Source organism: Notechis scutatus, chromosome Z, assembly GCF_049901735.1.
Source record: "Notechis scutatus isolate UNSWTSFEM ecotype Mainland chromosome Z, rNotScu1.2, whole genome shotgun sequence".
In the NCBI taxonomy this organism is placed as follows: Eukaryota; Metazoa; Chordata; class Lepidosauria; order Squamata; family Elapidae; genus Notechis; species Notechis scutatus.
This window is the reverse complement of record NC_142025.1, coordinates 92,451,132-92,478,223: the sequence shown is the minus strand read 5'-3', so window position 1 is coordinate 92,478,223 and position 27,092 is coordinate 92,451,132. Positions and strand designations below refer to the sequence as shown.

At 41.3% G+C, this 27,092-nt stretch overlaps 1 protein-coding gene across 1 annotated transcript; it reads right to left on the bottom strand.

The window, feature by feature from the left end:
- Positions 1–9,735: 9,735 nt before the first annotated feature.
- On the bottom strand, positions 9,736–21,950 carry PSMD3 (proteasome 26S subunit, non-ATPase 3). Its single transcript, XM_026679699.2, has 12 exons — positions 21,753–21,950; positions 19,868–20,079; positions 19,274–19,411; positions 17,160–17,296; positions 16,865–17,055; positions 14,650–14,753; positions 14,437–14,551; positions 13,448–13,567; positions 13,042–13,145; positions 12,526–12,681; positions 11,162–11,212; positions 9,736–10,397 (listed from the first exon to the last, which is right to left on the bottom strand). The coding sequence occupies exons 1-12, from the start codon at positions 21,931–21,933 to the stop codon at positions 10,320–10,322; spliced, it is 1,587 nt and encodes a 528-aa protein (XP_026535484.1). The 5' UTR covers positions 21,934–21,950; the 3' UTR covers positions 9,736–10,319.
- Positions 21,951–27,092: the final 5,142 nt, after the last annotated feature.

The window sequence follows — 27,092 nt, the reverse complement described above, 5'->3', positions numbered from 1 at the left end:
GGAGGATGGGAACTGCCACTATGTTGTCAAGCAATAGCCTCTTATGCAATAAGTATAAATAAGCCAAAATACAATGTATAAAAATTGACCATATTCATACTTTCATTCACAACTAAATAGCTAAATAGTTCTCATTAATTTTTAATTAAGGTTTTAACGTTAATAAACCAATATGTGATCCCGATTTGTTATGATATCAATTAAATGCCATGTAAACATGGTTTCCAGTTAATAACTAATGGGGAATACTAACTGAACTTTAATCGAGATCTCTACTGGTTAAAGCCAGTATGTATCTATGGAATATTGATATGATCTTACTTCAGAGAATTCCATTTGAGAGAATTATACATCCAGATTTTTACTTAGCAAATTAGGGTAACTTCCAAAATCACAAAATAGTTGTGATGTCATTAGTGGCTATTATTTCTGCTTCTCCAGCATTACTGATTTCTGTATCTAAATAATATATGATATCGACCCCAGGTAAGCATACAACTAAGGCTTCAGCAAAATCCTATCAAGACCACATGTGAGTTTTGTGTCTCTTGGGTCCTGGGACTGGACAAATTTCATCTTGGGGAGAATTGCACAACGCCACTCAGGTTCAGAACACTTTCTGGGGATCTTCCTGGATTCATACTTCCTGCAATTATGAAGGGAAACTTCATGTGAGCCATTTGTGCCTATTTTTGAATTGGGCCGCCTTGTTCATGATTACTATTTGTTAGCCGCTTCCCAATGAGATTATTGCAAGACACTGTTCAATAGGGTTGAAGATCATTCAGAAGCTTCAGTTATTTCAGAATGCAGCAGAGCAGGTAGTTATGGATGTTCCTCATTATGCCCATGTGACACCTGTATTCAGGATCTATACTGACTTCCTGTAGATTTTCGGATACAGTCCAAGATGCTGGTAATCATCTATGATAGGACAGAGTATTTGCAGTATCGCTTTCTCCCAAAAATACCATCCCATTCCACATGCTCCAAGAGAGAAGCCATATTCTAGGTCTTTCTTCTACAGCATGGGACCCAGGAAACATGCCCCTAACCTCTTCAATGTATGGTTGGCCAGACCCTGCAAGCCTTTAGAAAGGTAGTTAAGACTTGGCTCTTTTCCTGGGTGTGTGAACTAGGATGAGTAAAATTCTTGGTTAGTGAGTTGTATTTTAGTCCTGATTGCTCTTTAGTCATTTTAGTTTGCTTCAATAGTATGTTTAGGGTTTTTTTTTTTGTATTTTAATGGTTTTATATACTGCAAGAGACATGTCATTTGTGTTTAGTACATATAAATGTACTAAATAAATAAATACAAACTACTTTTACAAAACAGAAATCAACATGACAGTTTTACTGCCACTGAGTTGCTCTCAATCCCCAGTAATTGTGTAGATAAACACCATGCTTGGAGTGATGTCCTTCCTGTGTCTGGTAAGAAACCATTAGCATTTCTAAGAACATTCCAAGAACATTTTAGATACCATCTAGTTACCTTATCTGCTATATTCATCTTCTACTGCTTAAGAGTTGCCAGCATAGTTAAGCTTTGTTTTTAAACTGTAATTTGCACATGTTTAGAAAAGCTTAACATAATGCATCATAATGCATGATGAAGAATATTAAGTATATATGTGTGTGACTTTCCAAATGCTTGGGAAAACTGCCTAGGCAGAGACTGGGAGAACTGGAGTTGACTCTGTTGAAGTTGTCGGCCATGGTGTCTGTGTACCTAAACCAGATCTGTGCCTTTCGCTCTGGTTTCCAATGCTGGCCTGGCTTAAGGGAGGTGAAAGTTCCTGCCAGCACACATTTCTTCACCTTGCTGTCCAGCATCCCCCAGCGGGAGTAGTTCTGGGCAGGATGCTTCAATGGGAACAGCCTTGCAGCAATGACTGTCTGGAGCGAGTTGCCTGTCACTGTCCCTGCTTACCACTCTCCCCACCTAGGAGCTGTGATGGTTCAGTTCAGCATGCTTCTACCAGAGCCTGGGAACAATTGGAAGCTCAGCTATTGGGTTAATCTGAGCTATCGTATCTTCATAGAAATCAAGTCTGACCCCATAGCCAATTAGATTAGGCTTTAGCTTGCCAGCTTCAATACAGATAAAAATCCCCACGCTCATGTGTGTGTGTGTGTGTTGGAGACAGAGACCCCAGTCTTTCAAGCCTCAGCTTTAAAATCATTTGTACTCTATTCTTTACAATGTCTCTATTATAGTAAGTTGGTATTTCCTTGGGAGGAAACCTCAGGAGGTACCAGCACTAAATACGTTGTTGGACTCTTCTGGGTATTTGCTGGCAACATTTTCCATTTGCCTCAACTACCGGTAATATTTCAGCCTCCTTCCCCTGCATTCTTTCTGCACCTAGGCTAAAATCAAGTCCCTGCCCACTTTGGGAAAGCGGAAGCTGAGGCAACCAAGGTCAGCTGAAGTTCAAGTTCAGGGCTGGCCCAGGTGAATGAAGCAGTGGAAGGGAGGGGTGATGGGACCTTTCTAATTCTAATTCTATTCCTATTCCTATTCCAAATCCAATCCAATCCAATCCTATTCTATTCTAGTGGAATTCACCATTCATTGTTCCATAATCTGAAGACACTTTGATTTTAATATATGATGACATATTCCTAAAAATAATGAAAGAAGTTTAAAAAAATAAAACTGGGATGGACAATTATTGGTATCCTTAGAAGTTAAAATATATTGAATGTGATCTTTCAAGCAATTTATTTAATTAGTACCATTTAGTATCATTTCAATTTCAAAATCAATCTCTCAGCCTATCTGAATGAGAAAAGTACTCGGCAATTTGTGTTACTGTGTACAGGACCGTGAACATGAACAAGAGAAAGAAAAAACCCAGTTGTCTAAAGACAAAAGGAAGATGCTAATGATCAAGCATATTAAAGTTAAAGACTACATCTCCAAAGAGTTTCATGTTCCTGTGACCATAACTGCTAACAATCAAGAAGTTTAAGGTCCATGGGATTATAGTTAATTTCATTAAATGTGGTCTCAAAAGGAAAATTGATCCCAAATTGAACAAAAGGAGAGTTGAAGGTAGAGAGAGAGCAAAACTTGGGCTGAACTTCAAGATCAAGATGCAACAATATCAAGTTACACCATATATTGTTATCCCACTGAAACAACTCAGGGAGATACAAAAAAGCCAGTTTGCTAAATCCATGATGACAAACCACAGTCCTTCTGGGAGAATGTCCTTTGGACAGATGAAACAAAGTGGTGAGCCACAGCAGTTCTATATTCACAGAAGAACAGTATTTTTACCATGCCTATTGTGAAACTTGGAGGGGCTCCATCATTTTATGGAGTTGCTTTGCTCTCTCTAGCAGCAGTGCCTTGAATATGTTCAGGGTATAATGAAATTATAAGATTATCAAGGTACTCTGGGAGTAAAACATAATGCCCAATGTTAGAAAGCTTTCTCAATTGCAGGTCACAGATCCTTCACCTAGATAATGAATCAAAACATACACTCAAGAGGATCCAAGAATGGCAGAAAATTCGACTGTCCTGAAGTGGCCTGCTACGAGTCCTGCTCAGAATCTAATAGCACAACTATGGAAAGATCTGAAACTCATGGTTGGAAGAACCCATCAAACCTTTGCCCAACAAGAGTAGGAAAAATTGCCAGTTGAGAAGTCTTTTTCAGAGCTATAGAAAATGGTTGATTGGATCAAAAAGACATGCTACAAAATATTAGATTGGGGTGCCAATTATTTTGTTCATGCCATTTTTATTTGTTTTGTTACAAGAGTCATACAACAGAAGTCTACTCTACAGATTATGAAAGAAATGATGGATTCCAATGTCAGTTTCAATTTTACAGCAAATTTCAATTCTTTAGGGAAAAGTGGAAGGCACCAATACTTTGGCCACATCTGCAGTTATAATTTGAATTATACAAATAGAGCTAAGGATGGCATTGATAAGACAACAGCAAAAGACATTTGATTATTTTATACTATGTAAGATTTTTGAGTTTCATGTTTATTACTAAGGTCTTCACTGTATTGTTATATATTATTATTCACATTAAGAGAGAAAAAATGAACTGCTTGGAAAAGCAGATATCGTGATTTCTATCTTTCTTTATACTCTGGCAAATTTGCAATATTTAGAACCCATATTATAAGCATTTGTATTTTGCCTTGCTGTGTGATGAATGGATGAAATGGAAACCATTTTTGCTTGAATTTTGTTAAAATTTCTGTTGTGAATATATATACTATTAGTTTTACCATTGTTGCATATTTTTCAAATTAAGATCCCAATCAGATCTTGTTCACGTTGGTACCAATATTGGGCAACATTTATTTTTTCAACTGTGAGCATGTATCTCAGTAAATTATAATATTTCTTACACACACATTCTGGAATTATACCTAGTTAAAATATTTTATTTCAAGCTTAATTTCTGAAATTCTCTGGATGTCACCCCTCCCCTTGTGTGTGTGTATTAGTATGTATGTATGTATGTATGTATGTATGTATGTGTGTGTGTGTGTATGTATGTGTCTATGTATGTATGTATGTATCTATGGTATTCAGCTTTGTTCGGGTATTTTCCCACATCATTATAGTTGCGCTTTTAAAGTTGTAGCAACGTTTCGGCAGAATCTCATCTGCCATCATCAGTCTTCTGTATTGTGTTTGTCTATGAGTCAGACTTTTACAGTGGTTTCAGTTTTAAATTTGGGGCTAGCCTACTGCTGTGCCAGAATGGTTTTTTCTTCATCCTGATTGGTTGGGAGTCTTGGTCTGGAGTTTGCTGTGTTCTGCTTGATTGGTGTTTCTAATATCTTCTGTCTGTTTTGTGGCTTTTTTTGTCTTGGTTGGCTGGCAACATTGTGTTCCTGTATTGGAGGCTTTTAGTGCAGCTACTCAGGAACGAGCTCCACAGAAAGAGATTCCAATTGGATCAGTTAAACAAAGATTTGCTGGCACTACACCTGGAATTGAGCAGCAAAATCCACCCTCTACTTTGGGACAAGATAAAACAACTTACAACTTGGAGAGCTGAAACTGAAACCACTTACAAAAATGACAAACTCTTGAAGAAACTAAAGAAATTAGAACATGACAAGCCCCCAACAACTCACAATAACCCCTGAAACAATTAGAATATAACGTTTCCAACAGAGAACTCACCAAAACAGAAACAGATGCCCTAACCAAAGGATTCAATTATGCTATAGCACCCAAAAAAATCCCCACAGAATCTATCATATGTGCAGTAGAATCCAGCCTAACTAAATTAAATACAGATGAAGCTGATAGAATAAGACACCAAGTTACTAACATCCTATGCACAAGCAAACCACCCAAAAGCAACTTGCACAAAGAAGAACTAAAAGCCCTGCAAGCCCTAAAAAAGGATAGCAGCATAATCATACTTCCAGCAGACAAAGGGAATGCCACAGTAGTAATGGATAGAAAAGACTACAAAACAAAATTGACAGACTTACTCCAAGACTCCACATACAAACCCATAAACACAGACCCAACCACATATCTGGAAAAAATAACCAAGAAGAAAATTATAACCAGCCACATGAGCAAAGAGATCCAACAGACGATCATCCCAAGAGAAATATCTTCCAGATGCCCCAAAATATACGGCCTCCCAAAAATACACAAAGAAGGCATACCTCTCAGACCCATAGTCAGCTCCAGAGGAGCACCACTACAAACCTAGCTAAACACTTAGCAAAAAAGCTACAGCCCCATGCTGAAACAGCAGCTTCACATGTACAAAACTCATACCACTTCTTGGAATTGATCAAAGATCTACACGTGGAACAAGAAGATCTGCTTGTAAGTTTCGACGTGGTTTCACTATTCACTCAAGTCCCGATAAAAGAAACTCTTGAAATCATCAAAAATAAATACCAACCAGCTAAACACCTCATGGAACTAGCAGAACACTGCTTAACCAACACATATTTCATATACAAACCAGATACAAAGATACAAAGCAAATTGAAGGAGCCCCTATGGGATCACCACTGTCACCTGTCATTGCAAACCTGTTCATGGAAGAATTCGAATCCAGAGCCCTGGCTAATGCCACCCACAAACCCAAACTATGGTTAAGATACATCGATGACACATTTGTGATTTGGCCCCATGGAAAAGAAAACCTAAACAATTTCCTAACACACCTAAACAGCACACACCCCAAAATCAAGTTCACCATGGAAACGGAAACAAACAACTACCATTCCTAGATGTACTAATCTACAAAAAAACAGACGGCATACTAGGACACACCATATACCAGAAGAAAACACAAAGCAACCGCTACCTCAACACCCAATCCCACCACCACCCAGCACAGATAAACTCTGTGGCCAAAACACTAATCGCCAGAATCAAATGCCTGGCAGACAAGACACACATAAAGACTGAACTATGCACCCTACCTAAAGTACTGACAGCCAACGGCTTCCACAAAAGCAAAATCACCAGCTTGATCCACAAAAACACACTGAGACATAATGGAGACCTAGAAGATGAATAGACCTATGGAACAGCTGTCCTGCCCTACATAAGAGGTACTACAGACAAAATCAGTAAGATACTACACAGGCATCACATCAAGACTGCCTTCAAAACAGACAGAAAAATAGCAGCCATCCTTAGAAACCCCAAAGATAAACTTGACCTGGAAAACCAAGGCATATATGAAGTCCCCTGCGCATCATGCCGCCACATACATTGGACAGACCAATAGAAGAATAAGTACCCGCCTGGATGAACACAAAAATGCAGTCAAAAAGCTGGAACACATTTCCTCACTAGTCCAACACATGAAAGCCACAGGTCATAGCATCAACTTCAATGGCACCAAAACCCTAGCCACTATAGAAAACCCCAGCCACAGAATTATCAGAGAAGCCATAGAGATTGAAAAAAGACCTGAAAGCATGAATAGAAGAGATGATTCCACCAGACTGTCAATTATTTGGAAGCCTGCACTCACAAACAAAAAATCTCCACACCACAAGCCAGGCAAACACCTGGGCACAAACAGACTCCCCCTGATACCTCCAGCTCAAACACACCCCAACCAGGCACCTAGCTTCCCAATAAATGATAGCTGTCTGTTTACTCGGAGCCAAGCCGCACTAAAAGCCTCCAATACAGGAACACAATGTTGCCAGCCAACCAAGACAAAAAAAGCCACAAAACAGACAGAAGATATTAGAAACATCAATCAAGCAGAACACAGCAAACTCCAAGACCAATAAACACAGACCAAGACTCCCAACCAATCAGGATGAAGAAAAAACCATTCTGGCACAGCAGTAGGCTAGCCCCAAATTTAAAACTGAAACCACTGTAAAAGTCTGACTCACAGACGAACACAATACAGAAGCCTGATGGCAGATGAGATTCTGCTGAAACGTTGCTACAACTTTAAAAGCACAACTATAACGACGTGGGAAAATACCCGAACAAAGCTGAATACCATACATGTAAGTACCCCCGAAAACAACACACACACACACAAATTTCCTTGACTAATGACCATTATTAATCCCCTTACATGCACATTCTGGAATTATACCTAGTTAAAATATTTTATTTCAAGCTTAATTTCAAAAATTCTCTGGATGTCCCGTCCCCCCCATGTGTGTGTGTGTGTGTGTGTGTTTTCTTAAGTTTTCATGGTATTTATATGTATGTATTCAGCTTTGTTCAGGTATTCTCCATCGTCATTATAGTTGTGCTTTTAAAGTTGTAGCATCTTCGCAGAATCTCATCTGCCATCATCAGGCGAACACAATACAGAAGCCTGATGATGGCAGATTAGATTCTGCCGAAAAGTTGCTACAACTTTAAAAGCACAACTATGACGTGGGAAAATACCCGAACAAAGCTGAATACCATACATACATACATATCTATATATTTATGTATATATATCTATATCTATATTCCTTCCTAATGACCATAATTGAGCCTTGAATTACAGCAGTTAAGTCATGCAGTTATTAAGCAGATTGCCATGTGACTTTTAAAACCTTTCTTAAAGCAGTCATTAAAGCTAAGTGAACACAATGGTTGGTATACAAATATATTTTCTTCAATGAGATGAAGCAAAAAATTATAGTCATGTGACCACAGAGCACGGCAAATGGGCTTTTGTGCATGTCTGTTGCTAAATGTCCAAAATGTGATTACTACTGGGGTGCATGTGTGCAGCCATCGGGACTCTGGACTCTGAAACTCCTCAGAGGAGTTGCCAAGCCATTGGTCATTGAGGAATACCTATATCGACAATATGGAAAAATGCTCCTTCACAGCATTTACACTATTTGTTACTGAATGATTTACCTTGGAAATTAAGTTGCATACCATTTGCAAAACATTATAAATTTTCTTTCAGATTGTAAATTGGAATGAATTTTACAGGTTCCATGTAGTTTTCCCCACTGTTGTGCAGTTTTTTTCAATTTTACATCCATTTAATCTTTTTATTTATTGTCATATCCAAGTAGGAATTTATATATGCTGTAACAGAAGCTGTTGATTTTGAATAAGCATTTCAAATACTGCTTTTTAAAATCCTTTTCTCATTCTTAAAATCCTTTCAGCAATTTCTGGAGTAGCTCTATCATGATATATTCCGATCTTCATTGAGTAATTCTTGCTGTGTAAGAATTTAATCTGGCAAAAAAAGGGGGACAGTAGAGAATGAGGCGGCTGGATGGAGTCACTGAAGCAGTTGGCGTGAGGTTAAATGGACTCCTGGGGATGGTAGATAGAAAGGCCTGGAGGAACATTGTCCATGAGTCGCAATGGGTCAGACATGACTTCACCACAAGAATTTAATCTACTCATAAAGTTTGAATAAACCATATCTGCATATGTAATTGTATTTCCCTTACTATATTATCTCCAACAGGGAAAACATGAGAAGCTAATGATGGACTTATTTCTTTCTGAAATTCTCATGCTTTTATCACTTTGTTCTCTTCCATGAGTGTATGCAATAAACATCTATTGAATCCACTGGCTAAATCAAACCTTCCTATACTGTTGTTCTATCATTTGATTATTTCCCCCCCACTCTGTTAATCATGAGATAACTATATGATAAAATTTAAAATTTGGAAGAGCAAGACCACTGTGTTTTGAACTTTGTATTTTTTTAAAGTTTAACTCTAGGTCTTTCCCCACTCCAGATAAATGGATTGACAATTTTTTGCTATCCTTGTAATATTTTCTTTGATATTGGAATTGGTGCAATTTAAAACAGTCATTTATTTAGGGTAATTATTTTGAATGGATGAACAAATGAATTTTTATAATTGCAGCTAATCCTACCCAAGACTGCTATAAATGTCTTCATCTTTCAAGTTATCTTTTGATTTCTTGCCGTAATTATTTTTATATATTTCTTGATTCTTATCCATGTATTTCACTAAATGGGTTTTCTGCCAATCAGATTCCTCCTGCAAGAGATTAATTGGTCCTTCAGTAAAATATCTTGTAATATTTTTACAAGCCATGGTGATGCAATGGTTAGATTTCTTTTGAATTCTTACAATTATTTTGATATATTTCTTGATTATTATTGAGTAATAATGCTTATCCACATGCTTATCAAAATATTTCACTGAATGGGTTATCTGCCAATCAATTCCTCCTGCAAGAAATTTGTCCGAGTAAAATATCTTTTAATAAATGCAAGAAAAAATATCTAATTTCTATATTTATTTTTATTTTAAATACCATGTTTGCTTTCACTAATTAGTGCTAAGACTGTATTCCACTCCCTGTAACACTTACAATTTCTTATCAAATAGGATGATATTTTTAGGCATACCAATTATCAATCAGAGAAAAAAATAGAGTTTGAATTCCTACATTTCCACTGTTAGATCTGAGTAAACATGAATTCCATTTAAGAAGCGTTTTATTTTCCTCAAACTTTTATTTAAAAGTCCTAAACAAAACTTGACAAAGATCAGTCACTGAAATTACTTTGCCAGGTGGAGTAGAACTCCAGTAAAGACAACACTGGGCTAGTCTGGCCCATTATAAGGAACATTTATGACTGAAAACTACAGTGATCTTCAGCTCAGAAGCAAGGACTAACTCTTTAAATCTGGGGTCCTGTGTCTTCTTCCTGCAGCAGCTAGGATTTTTTTTTTTTTGTACCGCCCCCACATGCAGAATATAGAAAGAAGGCAAGTTCTGGTTTTCAGACAATAGATAAAGTTTTGCATTAGAAAACAAAACAAACAGAAACTGTTGCAAACAAATATGCCATCCCTACAGAGCATCAAGGAAAACCGTCATCATCATCCTCTGCCATTTCCTTGGCAAATTCTAGATCCTGCTGCTCACGCTCCCGGCGCTCCTGCAAAACAAAAGTCACGGTATGATTTAGTGTCCTTTATTTGCTACACAGCGATACTGAGTTCCGATGCAAATTATAATTATGCTATGTCACTTTTAAAACTTGGTCCATTAAAAGATCCTATTATTTCACACTTTGTAAAGTTGCTCATTTGGTTGACATACTGCAGAAAGAGAATTGCATTTTAAATATTTCTGAGATGTTTGATCTGAATTGGCTGATATTATGTATATTTGGGACTCCTTAAATTCCTAATATGTATATTCACTTTTCTGAGAAGAGTAGGAGGGAGGCTGGTAAACTGAAGGGCTTAAATGTGTCATGCTTAGTCTAGTGCTGTAAATTAAGCTACTTTGCTTCATCAACCATTTTGTTATTTTGGAAAGGAATAGACAAGAGATAGTAATATGGTATTAGAGATACCTGTGTGGTCTTCAACTCCCAAAATTCTCCAGCCAGCCATGCAGGCTGGGAAATTCTGGGAATCGAAGTCCACACATTAAAATGATCAAGGATGAGAAACACTGCTCTAGATATTATCAAAATTAAACATTAATTTTTTTAAAAAAAGGTTTAAATCTCACAACTCAAGTTTAAGATTAACAAACCATTCTGTATTTAAATCTTACACAATTTCAGCAATTTAATGTCCAGCAATCTAATGCCATTACACGAGATCCAGTTCATTAAGACTGCCAGTCCTAATCTTATGCAAAACAATGCCCCAACTAAGAAACTTTCTGTGTGATTAACAGGAAACTTACCTCTGCAGACTCCAAATCCTTGTTATAAGATTTTGGGGGGAATCTCATAGCCTAGCAATGGGAGAAAACGAAAAGAGTAAACACCAATAAGTTAAAGGCAAATTAAAAAAAAAAAGCTCACAGGAATATTTCACATACTCCTTTTCAATAGCAGAAACAAAGGCACAAAAGAACAATTCAAAGGGGAAATGTTCTAGCTCTTCCACTTGAAACTGGAGGTCAAATTCTATATACCGTTGTTGTTTTTTTGCACTATAAGACACTCCGGAACTAAGACGCAATTAGTTTTTGGGGAGGAAAACAAGAAAAAAAAATCTGCCTCTGCCTCCCAGCATCCATCCGGTATTCATCTGGCTAGCGTCCTTGCAGCAAACAGCAAACAGCCTGGTCAATTTCAGCAAGTGGATTGTCAGGGTTCCACTCTGTTACGCCCACCATCGGTCAACTGAGCTGAGCCACCACCACCGGAGAACGCGGGAGCCTTCGCTGTTGAGCAGCTGACTGGTGGGTGGATCGACCTCCTGGAATACCGCCAATCAGCTGTTCTAGGCGGCGCGGATTTCCACCTATCACTGCCGCTGATCACCATCGCCATCTAGCGGTGGTGATGGGCAGCGGTCCCTTCCGCCTAGAACAGCTGATCAGCAGTATTTGGGAGGTCAATCCAAACACCAATCAGTTGCTCAGCAGCAAAGGCTCCAGCATTCCCTGGTGATGGCAAGCAGTGGTGTTGGTGTTTCTCCTCCCGCTCTCCAATATTCGCTCTAGAAGATGCGCAGACATTTCCACCCACTTTTTGGAGGGAAAAAAGTATGTCTTATACTGCAAAAATTACAGTATATCCTCCTTCAGGAACTGAATTGTCTGCCATAATTTCTGTCCAGAATTGGAAAGTTCCCTGCCTTCCCCACAAGTGAAAAAAAAAAAAACCCTTAATACTTACAATAAGCCTTTGGAGATCTTAAAGAACTTTAAGCATTGATGTTTGAGAAACTACTGATGATATTAACTGAAGAATCAAAGCTCCGTTCTTTTCAACCTTGTTCAGACATTATTATACACTCAGAAGCCCCCTTGTGGAATTCTGATGCACATTTCATCTTTTGCCTCATACAGCTTGCAGGCAGTTCCTTGACACCCTAAACTGTATTGCAGCCAGATGACCAAATTCTAAGCTTTGTGTTTTTTTATTTCTTTGAGGTGTGGGGGCAATCTGCTTCTGAGAAACCGCCATACCTGATGCTCCAAAACCCCATCCCCAAAGTGCATGAGAAAAATGCATGCTTCTCCTTTAGGTGAGGTCACATCATTGGATGACAAGGAGGCTGAAGTGTGTCCTTAAACATTGACTATCCTTGCCTTACCTTAACAGACATATTGTGAATGTCGAGGCAGAAGGAAATACGTTGGTGGAAGGCAAGTTGAGGCTCCCGGGTGGAATAAATGTCAGTCATCTCTTTTGACTGGACATATCCTTTCTCATGGTTAATGCTGGCTTCAATCACACCATCCCGAATAGCCTGGAAATCAAGGCACAATCAAAGGTTAGGTGGCCCTCCAATGACAGATGAGCAAGGCAAATGAATATCAGATAAATCTTTTTGCTTGTTTGGGAAAATAAGGTTTATGTAGTCTGCTAATGGAAAGAAAGGAATATTGTCCAATTCTATGATATTAAATGCCAAAAACAATGTGATGTTAGGCATTAAAAACTAAAAACATCAACAGTGGATTTTGAACGCTATGTTTTGGAATTTTCCAAATATCCAAGACCCAAAGTCACTTTCTCTTACCACAAAGATTGACACCTAGTGGTTTTCAAGTACAACCCAATTGCTCAAGATATCTGGAAGAGGATTGTAAATTGAACAGTCCCTCACCTTGGCAACAATGAATTCAGCATCCTCTGGGCTATCCAATTGCAACTTCTGAGCTATATCAGCTAAGGAGATGCGTGAATACGAAAGGCTGATCATGCGAACACCTGCATTAAGACGTTAAAAAAATACAATGCCTATATATATTTGGATCTTTTTGCATGCATGCATATGTATATGAGCACAAGGGTAAAAAAGGAGCGAACACAAGTAACTGTGATTTTTATTTCTACTCAAAGGGAGCATTCATAAAAGCAGGAATTAGTTCAGTCTTGGGGTCCTCTTCAGAGAGAAAGAAAAATGAGATCATGTCACTAGCAACTACAAAAACAGACGAATTTCCTAGATAGAATTTTAAAGTCCATGTTACCACCAGAAAAAAAATGACAAGGAATTAATGGTCTCTTACCTGTTTTAATCACATTGTGTCTTAGTCGGATGATGAGGGTGTACGTTCCATCTGTTTGGAACTTATCACTAAACTGATCGAGAACCTGGTTGAACTTGGCCAGATTTCCTGTTCGAACAGCTGCCAAAAGGATACAAGAGGATTAAGCTGAAGAGCTGAATGAAATATGTGAAGGATTTAGGCACCTGAATGAGTACTGAAGCCTCAATATTCTGATTTCAATACTATAATATATGCCTTTGCTTGATGATGCTTTGGATTTAACGTAAACATATGTTGAAGCTTTGCTATACATTGGAAGCAAGTTCACAAAACAGAATATTTATTGAACATCAAGTCTAGTGTGTACATTTGTCTTTGAGGTTCCTTTAGAGTTTGTGATTTAATACCTGACCATTTATCTCAAGTTTACACACTGCATGTAAGTAATGTAATGAACAGTTACAACTATGAGAAACTTTGAGAGAATCACATTTGATTCTAGCAAATATAATTGACATTGTTTTAAAATTTCAGGTTCTTTGGCATGCCTGGGTAACTTTTAGCCACTATCAGAGTAAAGGGCAGCATATATACAATCAACACCTCATACACTTCACCATTTTTCCATATGTGTGTAGAATCGCTTACAGCAGTTGGAACAAGACTTCCTCTCTTTTGGACTCTATTGCAGTTCTGCTGGTTTCCCATTGCCAATAACAATGAGAAATAAATAATCTTAAGCTCCAGAAATTGGTACTATCAATACATTAGTCTATGCAAATGTACTACTAATTATGGCTACTGGCCATTTAGCATGAATTTCTGTGGTTCCTAAGGCATCTAAGCAAGTTTACCTACAGTTGCTGTGAACTCTTCCAGAAGGGACTAAAGAGTTTTATATTTTTCTGCTTGCACTCCAATTTTTTTAATGTACTCAACTTAAAAGCCAAGAGCTCTAACATCTTTTCAAAGGACTGTTAGATAAGATCCTCAATGATAATATTTACCCTGTGTCAAAAGGAAGTAGGGCATGAGAGATCTTTTCAGAGATGGCTGCCGAAACTGCAGTCTATCTGGAATCTCCCCTAGTAGCAATTCCACCACAATCAGCAACTTATGAACCTAAATCAGGGATACAATAACACAGCAGTTGTTCAGTTAGTAGCCACAGAATGCATGCATCCCCAGACCACAGCACCTCTGGAGGAATAAGCTCTCACGGTCTGTTTGAAGCCAACAGCTGTATGCTGGGGTGCTTTCCGCAATGCATTTGTCATAGTTCTCCGAGCTTCAGAGTATTCCAATTGGATGGCTTTGATACGGCCTGGAAAGGAAAAAAACTAGTGCTAAGAAAGCGCAAATGTTCACAATAAGGCTACCATGAGATTTTAGATTTTTAGTGAGATGTGAATTTGTACTGTATCACTAAACTAGAAATCGAAATCAAGAATATTTCCTCAAGGAAAAATATTCAATGGCTTTGCTGTAATAATTATAGGGAACATTTTAACACAAGAAATCCTGCTATTATCTAATCCCAGTATAGCTTGGTGTAAGTGAGCAGGCACTATTAATTATTATACATGTCAATAACTGCACCTCTGAATTTTCACAAGATCATGGCAAAATTGTGCTGCCTCAAAGTGTCTCATCGGCTTGCATTTTTCCATGCCAAGACTGGAAGTCTTTGGGGTCTGTGATCATCCACTTTTGCAGAGAATGGGTGCCCAAAGTCGTGTGATATCATGACACCCAGAAGCTTCCAGTCTTTGCACGAAAAGTATTTGCATGAGGACTGGAGGCTTGAAGTAATGCAGTTTCTCTGTCCCAAAGCCTTGAGTCAGTGTGCAAATGCTTTTCCATGCAGAGACTGCAAGCCTTTGGGGGAGAAACCTGTCGCTTCTGAAGTGGCAAGGTAACTTCAGTGAATCAGAGAAGCCGATCAGGCCACACTTGTCCCACTCTCCTTCTGCTCTCATCGCTCTGCTTTGGACTGCTGGGAGAAGGCAAAGAAACGGTGGCACAGAGGCTGGAGAGGAGACAGCTCACTAGATCTTCGCAAGGTGAGTCTCCACAGGCCCAGTGACTGTGGAGATCCGATGTGGCAGGATGGTGGGGGAAGCAACTGTGGGGAACATGAGGTATCTCAGTGGGTTTGGGGCAGTCCATGGGTGACCTTAAGCAGGTAGCCTGTTCCGTCACTACCCCCACCCTCCATGGCCTTCCCCACCCGAAGATATCTCATGTGCACTTAACAACCCATGCATTCGATCAGCGAATGCATGTGTGAAAGCAGGGAATTTTCACGTTCGTTTTATGTGATTCATTCCAATGAATCCTCAGGTTATGAATGCAATTGGCAGGCTCCATTACATCCGTAACTCGAGGACTACCAGCAGTTGCTTTTAAAGTTTTAGTGGCTGAGATCATGGTAGGCAGGTTGATATTTTATTTTAAAATGTATACAATTTATCTGTATTTTCTATTGCAAAATGACAAGGAATCAGGCCACCAGTTTTCTAGCCACTGTGATCTAAATGTTTTCAGAAATCAGAGAAAAGGCTCTAACGGCACCACATAATCCAGGACTTAAGACCACCTTATCCTGACAAAGTATCAAAGGCTTCCCATTTCTGTGCCAGAGGAAGGTTTCAAATTTATTTTTTCAAGTTCTTGTTTAAGACTAGTTTGATTTTGATGCTATCTTTTACAGATAAACCAGTCTTTTCGAGCCCAAAGACATATTGGGTTAGACTTTATTTCAGTGCATGCTATTTATCCAATTAATAAAGATCAGAAACTCTCATATGTGTTCACTGAAATAAAAATGAATTTCTGAACTGTTTTTTTCCAGAAGAATAGACAAGTGCCTCTGTACTTACATAGCATAAATATTTATATTAGAATTTTTAGTTTTTCTTTGTTGCTTTTTATTTTTATTATTAAATTCAAGGCAAATTACCTGGAAAACTACTTGGAAAAGATTTCTTATAATTGAATGTGTTTAATTAAAATAAATTAATTTATAAGATACCATTACAATAATTAGTCCAGAGAAACTACTGAGCAAATATAAATTCTTAGATTTTACAAAATTCAAAGAAATTGGCAAATAAATATGCCAAAATCACTGTTCCCTTCCCAGTTATGGTATCCTTAAGCCCAATATTTCTTGAAATAAATCCAAAAGTAATAAAGATGTCAGAAAAGTAGGGCACTTGTAATCTATCAAACATCGTAAGAATTATAGCTTTTTTAATGCTTCTAATTCTTACAGTTAAAGAAATAAGAGCATGCATGGACAATGAAGGAGGGCATTCTACTCTTCAAGGAGCAAAGTACAGAAAATGGTCAAAAGCAATAAACACCCCTGCTAACTATAATCAAGCAGAGTATGGCATTTTATACCAAAAAGGATCACCTGTTTCCTCTTACCAGTATAGTAGAGGTACCTGGCCCATTCGTTATTGTTTGCCTGCTCGGGGAATACGGATTTGGAGACCAGCTTTTCTGCCTGATCATAAAGGTCATAATGAAGATAGTTTCTGAGCAGCAAATTTAGCAGAGTAGCCTGTCCATCTGCATCATGCCGGAGTGTTGCTGTCCTTAAACGAGCATGAAGGAAACTTCAAAAGGAAAAGAAATGGAGAGAGGTTATGTCACCAGGAAAGTGCAGAAGAATTGGGGGGCGGGGGGGATGATAGTAACATCCAGATGCTTCCAATTTTACCTCCTGGCTACATCCAACTTATTCAAGAATTCATAGATACGAGCATGGTAATAGTAACACTTGGCCACCACTAGATCAAGAGCACGGCGATTCTGAGGACTTATTTTTTGCATCAAATCATCTGAAACTTTCTGGGCCTGAAGGAAAGAAAATAATGTGAAAAACATGTAAGGCTCCGAAGGTTTTACATAGCACGTATGGAACAACTTTTACACTTTCTATCAGGTATGCAAAAAGCACCTGAGATTATTTTTTAACTTTTCATGTTATTTTAGTAAAAAATCAATAATAATGTATTCATTTGGATATGAGGATCCTGTTGCACATATGCAAGCAAAATTCACCCACATCAGCTATGGGGAAAAACAGTTTGCACGTTGAATGAAGAAGTGTGATAAAACCCAACAAATAAGAAGAGGGGATGGGACCAGTATCAAAGGCAATTCTGCAAAATTATCACTACCGTGTTTCTCCAACAATACGGCCTCCACCAATAGGAAGCCCCACCATGTTTTATTGGCATAAAATCAAATTAAGCCCCTCCCCCCAAATTAAGCCCCATATTAAACATGCAAAATGGGGGGAGGGGGCTGTCCGTTAGTAAGTACTTTTGTTGCATGCCCGGATATGGTGCTGCCTGCGTTGGTGGGGCACTTCATATCGGGAGACCTTCCACCGTTGCTTCTCCCTTCTCCCTTGCTGCAGCGGCGTTTGGCGCAGCCACGTGCAGCCAGTCAGGGCTCCTCCCTGCAACCGGAGCCCTGAGGAGACACTGGCTTCAGGCGCTCCCGTCTTCCCTTTGCTTTCGAAGGTAAGCGAATTATTTTACAAAGCCTCCCCTGCCCAAGAGGGCAGCCCAACCCCACGTGGGGAGGCTAATCTCCCGGGGCCTCTTCCGTTCCTCCCCGACCTCCCTACGCTGCGCGCCTCTGACGCGCTGCTCCCCTTCAGCCCAGCGAGCTCTTCCACCTCAAAGAAAGGCCAGGTGGGCGGCTGCGGAGCAGCAGCAGCGGGTCTGAGCCGCCGCAGCGAAACAGCCACCACCCATAGCCCAACGCGGGGAGAACGAGCGAGGTTAGCGCCCGCCAGCCCGGGCGAGATTTGGGAACGAGGGGCAGGAGGAGGCACGCACACACCCGCGGCTCACTTTCCCAGCTTTGCCCAGCCCTTACGGCTCTGGCGCAGCCCTGGCAGGATGAGCGGAGGATCCGGCGGGAGGCGCTCGCTGCCCGCCAGGGCTGCGCCAGAGCCGTAAGGGCTGGGCAAAGCTGGGAAAGTGAGCCGCGGGTGTGTGCGTGCCTCCTCCTGCCCCTCGTTCCCAAATCTCGCCCGGCTGGCGGGCGCTAACCTCGCTCTTCTCCCGCGTCGGGCTAAGGGTGGTGGCTGTTTCGCTGCGAGCGGCTCAGACCCGCTGCTGCTGCCCGCAGCCGCCCGCCTGGCCTTTCTTTGAGGTAGAAGAGCTCGCTGGGCTGAAGGGAGCGGCGCGTCAGAGGCGCGCGAACGTAGGGAGGTCGGGAGGAACGGAAGAGGCCCCGGAAATTAGCCTCCCCACGTGGTGGGTTGCTGCCCTCTCGGGCAGGGGAGGCTTTGTAAAATAACCCGCTTTACCTTCGAAAGCAAAGGGAAGACGGGAGCGCCTGAAGCCAGTGTCTCCTCAGGGCTCCGGTTGCAGGGAGGAGCCCTGACTGGCCGCACGTGGCTGCGCCAAACGCCGCGACAGCAAGGGAGAAGGGAAAGCAACGGTGGCCCAACCCGAAGGTCTCCCGAATATCCAAGCTGTCGCTGCCCGCCCACCCACCCGAGGATGCAAGGGGGGGAGAATTAAGTCACCCCCGAAAAGATGTCCTAGCCGTTTTTTCGGGGGTCAAAAAAAAATAAGGCCCGGCCTTATTATGTGAGAAACATGGTAGTTACTTGATTATAAATCTGACACAATTTTATGGATTAAAACCTTCAAAAGATGCAACGTCCCTGTAATTGATACATTTCTCCCTTACAAATACATTCACTCATAGTCGTACACTCTTCTGTATATACCTTTAGCCTCTCTAAGTCTCTCTGATCTCTGGCAAGTCTTTGCTTTCAATTAGGAAACAACACAAATGGTCCAGTACCTCTTGGTAGCGTTTGCTATTCATCAAATAGATGACCAGGAGTAATTGGAGATATGTTTCTACTTCCGGCAAAAGAGGAGTAGAAGCTGCCTTCCCTGTGCGGGGTCGGAACTGTAGGTCCACTTCTGTGTCCATGGGCTATACAATATAAGAAAAGAGAGAGAGAAAAGGTGGGAAAGAAAGGAAGAAAAACAGACAATTTCCTGCCTTTCTCATAAAAGCCAATTCACCTATGGCTTAAGATCAACTTTCCCACTTCCATAATTCAACATTTAAATTATCCTTAAATGTTTCCATGTGGTGGAATGTAATCTGGAGTAGCAGGAGGGAGGGGCTGCTCTTTTCCAAATAACAGAGACAGCGGAGGTTGAAATATCTGATGGGAAGAAAGAGAACAAGATGGGACCCTCCCTTGGATTTCAGAAAGTATTAGTTATTAAAGCCTGACAAGATTTTATTTGTTGGTGAACAACAGTAAAGGAACTATTCAGAAGTAACTTCACATGCTGTTCTTGGTTCTTTGGGCCTGACAATCAGAGATAATACATGTCAATTCTCCTAAAATTCAATGGGAACACCTAGCCTATCTCCCACCTTAACTTCCTCTGAACTTGCCTCCTCCAGGAAGCTGATGAGGAAGTCCCGCACAGCACTGTTAGATGTGAAAAAGCCACTGATGGCTTTTTGGAGCACATTGGGGTTGAGGCGACGGGAAGTGGAGGGCAAAGCTCTGAGGGCACGCAGGACATAACGGGGTTCCTTCCCTAATACAGCTTTCTCAAGTTGCTTCACATGTTCTTTGATGTCTGCAATGGATAATAAACAAAGTAAGCTCAATAAAGATGACTTAACATTATAGTGTGGCATGGTAGGAAATGTCCACCGCTGATTAGACTAATTTATTATTCATACAACAAAAACTTACACAAAGTCACTAAAATATAACAATGTTCTACTGTTTTATCATGTGTTTTTTGAATTCTAAGCAATAATTCTGGTGCTATTTTAAACTAATAGCAAACTTACTCAAATTCCTACCTATCAAAGCTATTTATAATATGGAAAAATGTCTGCAGTAACTGTGAATTAAGCCACCATGGATACTGGTTTCTGGGTTATAATGCAGATTCCAGTATCTTCTAAACCAGTCTTTCTGAATTTCATATTGGCACTCCATACTTTAAGATGTGTGGACTGCCAGAACTTCCCAGCCTGCTCTAAGGCACTGGCGTTTCAGTTAATGTATTGACATACACTAATTTGAAGACTACCTCCATTGCTAGATGAAAATAATAAAATACAAATGGACAAAAATCAACATTATTTTGAAGTGTGGGAGCTCCATGAGTTATCTGTGAATGATGAAAACTGAATGCTGGCACTATGCAGATTAATCTGATATGAAACAAATTTTCAGGGATTGGACCTCAGCTGTAGAATTTTTTCCAGAGAGATTTATTTAATACCCATATTCTGGCATTTTAGCATTAAAGTATTTTCCACTTTTACAAAATTTTAATCATTACTATTTAAAAATATATATAATTGCTTGTGTTTCTTGCATTTTTATAACTTTTTATTTATTTTGATTTATTCTATATCTATTTTTTAAGATTCCACTTTGTTGAATCTACTATGCTTTATTATTCCAGCAAGACAGTCATCTCCATTAAAATATACCATGTTACTAAGCTGGTCAGTCAAAGACTCCATCATCTACCACACCCTTTAAATAAAAAAAATTGTTGAAAATATATGCAAGCTAGTCTCTGCCAGGTTATTTTAGACCAGTATTTTTCAACCACAACCTTATTACAAAATAAATTATACTGTACTATTACACAATTCAAATCGTTTCTTTGCCAACACAAAACTTGTGAGAAATCAAAATTTTGAGCAAGACATCTTCTAACTAGATTGCATTTTTTATGTACTTCCTGTGTGAGGCTCATAACGTTTTAGCAGGTTTACACAAATGTAAACCACGCAAAATTTTCACAGGCCAGATCTGGTAGCCCCCCAAAAACTCAATGTCACCAGCTTTCAACTCAAGGAAGTAATTCAGGAGCTAACACTGTAATGCATCCCGTGTCACCCCAAGCAATTATAGTGTATTAAACAAACCATGATATGGCTTATGCTATCAATACTTCACACCCTCCCTAAATTGGGCTCCCTTCTCCAAGAGCTTCTGTAGGTTTAAAGACTTCTGTAATTTAATTTTTTTTTTCTTTCAAGAAATAACCCCTCTTAATAACCCCTTTCCAAACCGCAATTGCACTCACAAAATCCGACCTATTTTCGGCAGGACCCCCCCTCCCCCCAGCCCTGCCCCCTAACCACGATGGGAATGGGAACGGGGGGGTGGGGGTGCGGAGAGGGCATTCCAGGCCCCGCCCCTTTCCACTGCTCTGGCGGTTGCAGCTCCGCTTCAATCGCGTACGATGCTAACTCTGCCCCCCTCCCCACACCTTCCCACCTTCGAGCGTGACGGCATCGAGCTCGCGCTGCGATTTCTCCGCCGAAGCAGGTTCGGCCGGAGGCGCCTCCTCGGGCATCTCCACATCGGCTGCCGGAGGGGGCGGTTGAGGGGGCTCGGCGGGAGGCAGCTTGGCCTTTTCGGATCCGGCGCGGCGTCTCGACCCGCCTTCCTGCTTCATGGCTCCGTCTTCCACGCACCGGAGGGCGACCGTGACAGAGCAACAATCGCAGGGCGCGACGCAGGGCACGACGGGAAAGCAGAAGCAAGTTCGACCAGCCAATCACCGGCGGGCGGGTCGAGGAAAGAACGCGGATTGATTTGCCTTCCCAGCATCCTCGAGGAAGGAGATCCGTTGTTTAAAAAAAAAAGGAAGGGAGGGGACTCTTTCCGCCCCTTCCACTCTCTTGGCGAAGCATCCAGGTGTTCGCCTTGAGATTTGAAGTGAGGGAAGGCAGCAGCGACAGCGCTTTAAATAAGTAGATCAATAGATCTTTGCCCTTGCGAGATCTCCTTATTAACAGCGCCTCTCAATCTTGGCAACTTGGAGATTTTTATTTTGATTGCATTTTATAAGTAGTTCAGCATTTCTAATATTCCTTCCTCCTCTTTTCCCGACAACGACAACCTTATGAGCTGAGAATGAAGTCACAGGCTGACAGACACTGGGGGGAAATGTGGCATAAAGTCACCCAAGCCTGAGGTGGCAGTTTCCTGGTTTCTAGCCTTAGCTCCCTAGACCAGTGGTGGCAAACCTTTTTCGGCTCCCGTGCAGATAATTGTGTGCGCGCTCACACGCTAGCACCCAGAAGGCAATGCCTGCTGCCCCCCCCCGCATCCTCTTACCGCGCACTTCATGTCTGTGCATGTGCACGTGTCACCCGCGCAACCCCTGCATGCCAGATACCCGACAATCAGTTGTCCGGTGGAGGTGGTGCGTGCGTGCACAGTGGTGCTCTTCCCGGCGAGCTTTCTGTGCTGGGGGAAATGGCTCAGCGTGCCACTTCCGCCACGCGTGCCATAGGTTCGCCATCAGGGCCCTAGACCTATTGCCTTCAACTTTGGGGTTGAAGTCCACACAACTTAAAAGTTGCCAGAATTGAGAAACACATTCCTTTATAGAAAATCGTTAAAAAACCTTGAAGCAAAGTCGCTATTGCTCATCCCCTGACATCTGCATTTTCCTAACAAGATATAAAACGGAATTGCTGGCAGGGGATTGAAATCCATCACATCTAAGGGCTTTAGGCTTATTGCAACCTTTTAAACGCTTGTGAGGATACTGTTGTTTTTGTATCAAGATAAGATACATTTTTATGTGGGTTGGGCTAAGCTAAATAACTGAGTGTAGGATTGAAGCTTTATTCGTGACTAGCTGGATACCCATGCTTTGCGACGACACTATGTGATTGAGCTATGCAGGAGAAATTTGGTTCACAATCCCTTGGCTCGGTGGTCGGTTATTGAAACACATAAAGGAATATCAATCTCACTGCCTTGAGTCTGGGAGCAGTTCCATAGGTGAAAAGTGTAGACATTTTGGTGAGGTACCGATGTTTAGTACTGTAAGGAGCCCCAGACTGCTGAGTGAAGGAGTGGAACATCTCCTTGGTTGGGACTGAGATAATGGAATGTGAGGCAACTGGTAGTGATTGGGTTATGCAGAAGAAATCAGGTTCACAGTCCATTGGCTCAGTGTGGTGGGTGATTGAAACACATAAGGGAATATCATTCCTGCCGCCTTGAGTCCGGAAGCAGTTCCATAGGTGAAAGACATAGACATTTTGGTGAGGTATTGACATTTAGTACTGTAAGGAACCCCAACAGCTCCTGAGCTCTCCAGTACCCTCTGGTGTTCTGCCGTGGAGAAGATGGCTATTACGTCAATATACCTCAGTGTGACACAAAGACCAAGGATCTTCTCAAGAAGATCGTGTCTGCTGCTGACTTTTACAGCTACAGGATAATGGAGAGTGATGGCAAAGAATGCTACCTACTGCTGTTCTGCAATCTTGTGAGGCAACTGGCAGTTTGAATAGAATTCTTTTCAGGTGGGGAGGGGAAGTAGAATGTCTAACTTCTTAGCATCAGAGCGTGTTAATAGAAGGGAACTGGCAGTTGGAACAGAGTTCTTTTCAGATGAGGGGGAGGAGTAGAACTCCATAGCATCAGAGTGTGTTAATTACTATATTAAGGAATAATAATGATCTGATGATCATTTCAAAAAATCCTTTCTTAGCGAGCACCTAGAAACCAAGGGGAGCATACGTGCCATATTTCAAGTTTGTAGGTTTTACGGTTCTGGAAATTTTGTGAGTGGTACTTGGCTTTTATGAAGAAATGACTACAGTGATTAAGATCTTTCTTGTATAGTTCTTCAGAATAATATATATTTAATATTTGCACTGTATATTTCTCCACAAGCTCGCATAAACAATGCATTATAAACTCTTAACTGATCAGATCATGTGGGCCAAAGTAAAATATCAAGATTCACTCCTCATTGTCTTAGGAAATTTGAACAGTGCTAACCTAAGCTAAGAGCTACCAAAATACTTTTAGCATGTCAACTGTCTCACTAGAGGCAAGAATACTTTAGATCAGGGGTGTCAAACTCCCACCGTCATGTCATCGTCACTTGATGTATCAGAACTTTTCTCCCCTTTGCTAAACCATGGGTGGGGGTGGCCAGCACATGATGCATCCGACCCATAGGCCGTGAGTTTGACATTTCTGCTTTAGACCAGTGTTTGCCAACTGGTGGGCCACGGCCCACTGGTCCGTGAGAAAATTTTGGTGCTCCGCAGAGAAATGTCTCTCCCAAAGCACCCCCCAAAGCAATTAATCCAGGCTGCGTAGGAACATACGGTTGCGCCACCCATATGGCCCACAGGAACACAAGACTTGTGTCGCTTGCATTATGAACATGAAGTAGTGAGGGGAGGGAGGAAAGGGCGGAGGGGAGGAACTTGCCCCACTCAGCCCACACCTCACCTGGCCACTGGGCTGCTTCTTTCCGCTTCTTTCTTCTGCTTTTGGCTGCACGCAAGGAAAGCAGCAAAAGTCTTTCTCTTCCCCAAACTCCACTAGAAATAAGATTTTGGGACCCTGCAAGGCAACCTGCTTCAAAAGGCTGCGCTGGCAAAGACTCATTTCTAGCAAAGTTTGGGGGAGAGAAAGAAAGACTTCTGCTGATTCATCTGCTTTCCTTGCATGAAACCAAAAGTCAGTCTCCCCCCTCCCTCCATCTCTCTCTGTCCCTCTGTCTCTCCCCCCACCGAACGGAGTTGGAGATGATATCTTGTGATCCCAAATAATGATCAATCGGTAGGAAAACAGGGTGGGGAATTTTCCTGCAGACCAGAAGCCAGCAAGGAAACAGCAGAAAAGAAAAAAGGGATTGAGCTGTTAAAAAAGGGAGGATAAAGGACACCAAAGCGGGTCGGGGGGAATGACTCCCCAAAGAAGAAGGCAAGCTCAGTGTGGCAGAGAGAGACCAGCGGCTGTCCATGAGGGGTGAAGTGAGGGAATAAGGAAAAATGATTGTGGAAAGGCCCGGGCAGCATGTCACAGCTGCTGGACAGGGGGGCAAAGTCCCACCCACTGCCACCGCTGCTGCTTTTTCACTCTCGCTTCCAGAGAGCACTGCCACTACTGCCATTGAGCAGCCCAGCGCTTGCTCCGCTTCTGCGCCTGGATTGATCTGGTCACACATGCACACACCCATGCTCTGCCTCGGCCCAAATTAGGGATCCTCTCCAAATGCCCACCCCCGAGTCAACAAAGAAGGCATGGCTAGTTTGGCTGGAGAAACTGCTTCATGGCTTTTCCTTCCCCCTTTCTTTCTCCGCTTCCCACCCAGTGGAAGGACTCTCGCAGACATGGAGCGGATCTCTGCAATGGGATTGCAACTTTGGTGGAGGAGCCATTGGCCAAGGGGTGGGAGGAATCAACGACCCAGGCATGTTTTTTTGGGTTTCACTCTCCAGTTCTCTGGGAACTCAGGCGTGGCTTTGATGGCAAGCCTGGCAGCTGTATGTATCCTGAGAACATGTCCTTCTCCCTAAATCTGAAAAAGCAGGGGTTCAGAGCTGATAAAATTGGTGTTTAAGTGAAGTTCAGAAGTCTGACTACGACCATCATCCAGACCAGAAGTCTCCAACCGTGGCAACTTTAAGCCTGGTGGACTTCAACTCCCAGAATTCCCAGCCAGCTTTATTAGTGATCTGTGGGATTTAAAATTATGAGTTTGGTTGTCCCTGAGGTCCAAAAGGTTGGCGATCCCTGCTTTAGACCACTGCTACACAACATTAAAAGATGCTTATTGATCTTTTACCATGAGCAACTGTGGGACACTCTGACCGTTGTATGATTCACCTTGTACTTGTTTATAGACAAAGGCTTAAAACCATAAAACCAACAATTAAATCAGTGAAGTCTTGGACTGAGAAGGCTTGCCTTGACTGCACTGATTGGAACGTTTTTGAAGATAACTGTAGACTTGGATGAACTCACAGACACTGTACACATCATATGTTAGTTTTTGTGAAGACCTATGCGTGCCAACTAAAAACCTGTGAATATACAGTAACAACAAGCCTTGGTTTACAGCTAAATTCAAGGAGCTACGCTGTGCCAAAGAGGAAGCTTACAGGAAAGAAGATAGAAAGCTGTACAATCAGGCCAGAAATGTATTAACAAGGGAGATCAGGGCAGCAAAAAGAAGCTACTCTGAAATAAAGAATCAGTACTCTACAAATGATCCAGCAAATATGTGGAAAACTCTTAAAAACATCACTAGTTACAGCAAACCTCTTTCAAATGCAGAAGGAAATTGATAACTGGCAAATGACCTGAATATGTTTTTCTGTAGGTTTGAGAGGAAACCATTGTCACCTACCTCCACCATTTCCATATCAGATACACTAATAACAGCCAAGTCCCATCTTTTTGGAAGGCCCCATCTCTGGTTATTACAGAAAATGATGTGCATGGTCTATTTCATAAAGAAAAACCTAGAAAAGTACCAGGCCCAGACAAGATAACTCCTTCTTTGAAAGCTCTTTATCCACATCTTTAATAAATCACTAGAGATGTGCTATGTTCCTTCTTTCTTCAAATGGTCTACTATCATCCCAGTGCCAAAGAGACCCTCCATCAGGGAACTGAATGACTACAGACCAGTTGCTCTAACATCTGTAGTTATGAAAACCTTTGAAAAGCTAGCGCTGTCCCATCTGAAAACCATCATGGATCCGCTGTTAGACCCCTTGCAATTTGCCTACTGAGCAAATAGGTTGGCAGATGATGCTGTCTTTGCATACATCCTACATTTTTCAT